Source organism: Myzus persicae, unplaced genomic scaffold (genome assembly GCF_001856785.1).
Source record: "Myzus persicae strain clone G006 unplaced genomic scaffold, MPER_G0061.0, whole genome shotgun sequence".
NCBI lineage: Eukaryota > Metazoa > Arthropoda > Insecta > Hemiptera > Aphididae > Myzus > Myzus persicae.
In genome coordinates, this window is record NW_019100661.1 from 18,079 (window position 1) to 22,813 (window position 4,735).

At 28.0% G+C, this 4,735-nt stretch overlaps 1 protein-coding gene across 1 annotated transcript; it reads right to left on the bottom strand.

The window, feature by feature from the left end:
• Positions 1 to 2,084: 2,084 nt before the first annotated feature.
• LOC111039694 lies at positions 2,085 to 4,438 on the bottom strand. Its single transcript, XM_022323286.1, has 5 exons — positions 4,361 to 4,438; positions 4,195 to 4,250; positions 3,862 to 3,982; positions 2,894 to 3,551; positions 2,085 to 2,641 (listed from the first exon to the last, which is right to left on the bottom strand). The coding sequence occupies exons 1-5, from the start codon at positions 4,436 to 4,438 to the stop codon at positions 2,085 to 2,087; spliced, it is 1,470 nt and encodes a 489-aa protein (XP_022178978.1).
• Between the last annotated feature and the right edge of the window lie 297 nt (positions 4,439 to 4,735).

The window sequence follows — 4,735 nt, forward strand, 5'->3', positions numbered from 1 at the left end:
ATTAATTTGGGGAGGTCTCTCAGCTAATGCACTGAAACCATTGTTAATACATCAAAGGCAAATAGTTCGTATATGTTTACATAAATCCACCCTTGAAGGTTCAACCTCTACTAACTTCAAATTATTTAATGTATTACCAGTAGACCTACTTTTCAAGAAAATTGCTATCTTATGGGTAGTAAATAACTCTAATAACTGGCTAAATCTAAATAAAAGAGAAACAGTAGCTTTTGATGCAAAAGTTAGTTATTTTAAAAAATCATTTGGTCAAAAATTCGTGGACTACCTTGGTCCAACCTATTTTAATTCTATGCCTATAATTACAAAAAAAAACATTGTCTGTAAAATTTTTAATGCCAAAACATTAGTCGTAAAATGGTTGTTTATGTCTTTAGATCAATAATTATTTATATCTGTAATTTAAACTCTGTAATCTGTTTTTCTTTTTTTTCTTTTTTTTCTCTTAAAAACCTAATCTATAAGAAATAATTTAATATATTGTATTGTTCATAATAAGTATGTAATCACCTAAAATCAATTTGTAAATTTACATATTATATTTATATAAAATAGTTAACTCTATACCTTCGACACAAGCTATGCTTACGGAAGGTATATAATTTTTTTTTATTCAATTGTATGTATTTTGTAATTGTAATAAAAAAAAAAAAATAAAAATAAAAAAAAATGTCAATATGGCATGTCTAAACATTTTAAGCTACTAAAATATATGTGTAAACAAAAATTATTTTTTCAAGAAAAATAACAGAAATGTTTGAAGAAGGACGAAGGTATTATATAGTATTGGATTATTTGTATTTTTATATTAATATTTAAGTATCAAACCCTAAAAACGGAAAACTAGATAAATCGAAAATTGATAACTGTATGAGTTTGACGAGGTAACGAGCGTACGGTGATGTTTTCTGCATCAAGCGAGGGTTAAGACTAGTGATGTACATTTTCATGAATATAAAATAAAAAAATTCATAATTGCTCATAATAATTTCTTATCAACTTAATTGATGTTATATATTATAGTTAAAGTGTATTTAATCTACATAATTATATTTAAAGCATACGTACTTACTTGTATTATAATTAATCAATTTTAATATTATTTTGGTATTATTCTATTGGATAGACATAAGTATAAAACCTTCTTTTTCTTCCCCCGTTCAAAAACTGAAATAAGTATAGAACCTATAGAAATTCTAAAAATAAATAAATTTATCACTGTGGTAAATATATATTTTTATCTATTATTCAAAATATACAATACTTATACAAAAGTTATCTCTACATCACCGAGAAAAGTTCTATAGTTTAAAAAAATGGCAAAACTTCAGTATATGGTACAGCGGCGTGCCTTATTTTGGGAAAAATGTGAAATTAATGCATAAAAGTGCATTTTTTTAAAAGTATTCGGTTATGTGAAGCACTGATTTATCCAATTAATGCAACATAAATTAGTTTTTTTGGATATTTTATAGGTAAACATATTATTTTTTATTATAATACTTTGTTTTTGATTTCTAGTTTTAGAAAAAATTGATTTTTTTTGTTATTAATAACACAAAAACAAATAACTATTGATAGCTGTAAGCTCGCTTGTATTGGGAGCAGAGACGTATTTAGAGTTTTGACGCCCCAGGTAACATTTTATAGGCGCCCCTACATACCCCCCTCCCATTCAAAAAAAAAAATGTGAATACTTATTTAAAAAATTTTATTGACAATCTGACCATACATTTTATACAAATAACATATTAACATTATAATTTACGCCTCGATTTTTTCTCACTGAAATCTTGTATAATTTCATCATATTGTATTTGAGTTGTTATTTCTGACTCTATATGAAGTATCGCCAAGTTATTGAGCCGATCATCAGTCATCCTAGACTTTAGATATGTTTTAACTCTCTTTAGAGCACTAAAGGATCTCTCTGATGAACAATTAGATGCTGGACAACATAAGAACATTCTGAGTGCTATGTTGACGTAAGGATATATATTTTGAATGTCATCATCATGTATCATTTTACACATTTCTAAAGCAGTTTTAGGTATATTTTCTTTATTTTACTTTGTTAGTAAATAGCTTCTAAAATGAACACATTCATTTGGAAATGTAACAGGTAAATCGTTAGGATAACACTTCCTCAAATAATCTCCTTGTTTTCGAACTTCTGTGATACTTAACATTTGAAGCCGAAAAAAAAAAGAAAATTTTTTATTAATCTCTTCATAAGCGCTCATCCTTTTATTCAATTCAAAAATAAGAGAATCCATGATTGATATATATATTTGACTTCTAAATTTGTCTCTTGGAGTTAATTTTGCTTCAGCGTCTCGAGTTTCTCCAAAAGCCAATTTTCTTTTTTTCTTTCTACTGGATATGTCTTTATACTCTTTAATTCCACATTTTTCAAATCCTTTTTGCTCATATAAATCAAAATTATTTCTTAATTCTTCAGAGTACTTGATTAAGGAGTTATATAATGATAAAACAGTTTTCAAATCAATTTTTACTTCTTGAAGTTTCTTACTAGTTACATTAAATCGTTCAAGTACATCGCTCCAAACGGAGACCATTATTCCCATTTCCAAACTTTGTAGTTTTCTTAACAAACCTCTGGCTTCGCATATTGTTTGTGGTTTTTCCAATTTATCATTTTCAAATTCTTCTAGTGCTTTGATTATTTTTTTCCAGTTATAAGAAAGGCTAAAACATGCATCATGACGCGCTGACCAACGGGTACCCGATAGCATTTTTATAGTTACATTGCCCTGTAACTGCTTAGATAAAATTTGCCATCGATATGTAGATGAAGAAAAAAACACATATAGATTTTGAATTAAATTATAAAAGTCTTCAGCCAAAAAACAACAATTAGCAGCGCATTCTCCAACCAAGTTTAAAGAATGTGCTGAACATGGAACATATACAGCATGGGGGCAAACTTGTTTTATTCGAGCTTGAAGAGCTGTATATTTCCCAGACATATTGGACGCGTTGTCATAAGATTGGCCTCGGCAATTTTGAATATCCAAAGTATTCGATTCAAGAACGTTAAATACTACTTTAGCTAAGTCTTCAGATTTATGTCCAGTATTCGGAAGAAAATGTAAAAATCGCTCTACTGGTTCACCGTTGTCTATAACATATCGAAAAATAAAGGAAAGTTGATCTGTATGAGATACGTCTGGTGTCGAATCCACAACAATTGAGAAATATTTAGCTTTTTTAATTTCTTTAATTATTGTTTCACGTACTTTTTGTCCCATAAGCTTAACAAACTCTTCAAAAGTATTAAGTGACAAGTATGACGTACCTCCTTTTCCTTTATTTGCATACTTTTTTATATGACTAGCTAAAAATGGGTCGAATTCTGCAACAAGCTCTAAGCACATGATAAAATTTCCACTATGAGAATTCCCAAAGTTATCATCACTTCCTCTAAGGGAAAGACCTCTTGAACACAATGATTTTACTACTGCGGTTACTCTGCGCAAAACATCTTTCCAATATTTAACGTCATTTTCTAACTGTAACACAATTTTTTATCTATTCTTTGATGTAAATCACCTCTTTTTTCATGGTTAAAACACAGTTTTTGTGAGTTTTTGAATTTTCATGCATAGATAATTTTTCCTCTCCTTTCTTCCAATTACAAAACCCAGTAGTAGAAGCAAAACTAGATTTTCCTTCAAATAATATACAAGGTACACAATACAAACATCCTGTACTGTTTGAATATGCTAGATATTTTCTTTTTAAAATTTGTCCATTTACAAATTTTGTTTGAAATAAGCTTGGTGGTAAATGTCTATAATACGATTTTCTTGTACCTCTCACAATTTTAGAGCATAATCTTTTTGACTTTAAAAAGTTGTTCCCATCGATATTTTGATTAAAACCATGTAATGATATAAAATCTCCTGTAGTATCATTTATGATCCATAATGCTGGATCATCTCTGAAATATTTCATGAAATTTTAAGACTTTAATTTCTATCATAGGTATTATGTCTACATTTTTTATTTAAAATAATAAATAAAATAAACATCAATTACACGAAAATGATAGTCTAATTAAAAAGTTTTAATTTTAATATTCAAATAATATTTGATTTTTTTCCCCATCATAAAAGATAAAAATTTAAAACATTTCAATAGTATGCATCTTACCCAGGAAGAACATTTGGTTGAGATTTAATATTTTCACTATCTTCTAATGGACCTGACTGTTTTAATTGGTCAGAACAACAATTATCATGATTTGTTGAATTACTTTCTTGTAATACATCATTATTTTCAATTCAAAACACCGCCAGTGACTTCAATCATTACTCACAGTAGGATATTCCGATTTCAATTTTGAAAAGAGATTTGAATTCTCCTCTAAATTTACTATACTTTGACTGTCGTACATTTTTCATATTCTATATCAATCTATTTAAATTTGAACTATGAATATGATGTATTTTTGCTCTTTTTGTTAGTAAATTTCAAAGTAAAAAAATACAAAAATCAGATAAATGAAAATGTCAAATCATAGATAATTTAGTTACGAATACAAATCCATGTTCAAAATTAAAATCTTAACATTATATTGGGCGTAGTGATTGAAGTCGTGAGCTTTATTTTTGACCGAAAATGAAACACGCTCTAGCCCCCTTAAGTCTACATACATACTTATATACACATCACACATACACGCATCGCCCAC

What these genes read in the sequence shown, in the direction of transcription:
- LOC111039694 (XM_022323286.1), bottom strand. Translation starts at nt 4,438, where the DNA reads ATGTACGACAGTCAAAGTATAGTAAATTTAGAGGAGAATTCAAATCTC. An exon ending in TGAAATCGGAATATCCTACT is followed by an intron (nt 4,251 to 4,360) that starts GTGAGTAATGAT and finishes CAATTAAAACAG; the next exon opens with TCAGGTCCATTAGAAGATAG. An exon ending in TGGAGAATGCGCTGCTAATT is followed by an intron (nt 2,642 to 2,893) that starts GTTGTTTTTTGG and finishes CAATATGCGAAG; the next exon opens with CCAGAGGTTTGTTAAGAAAA.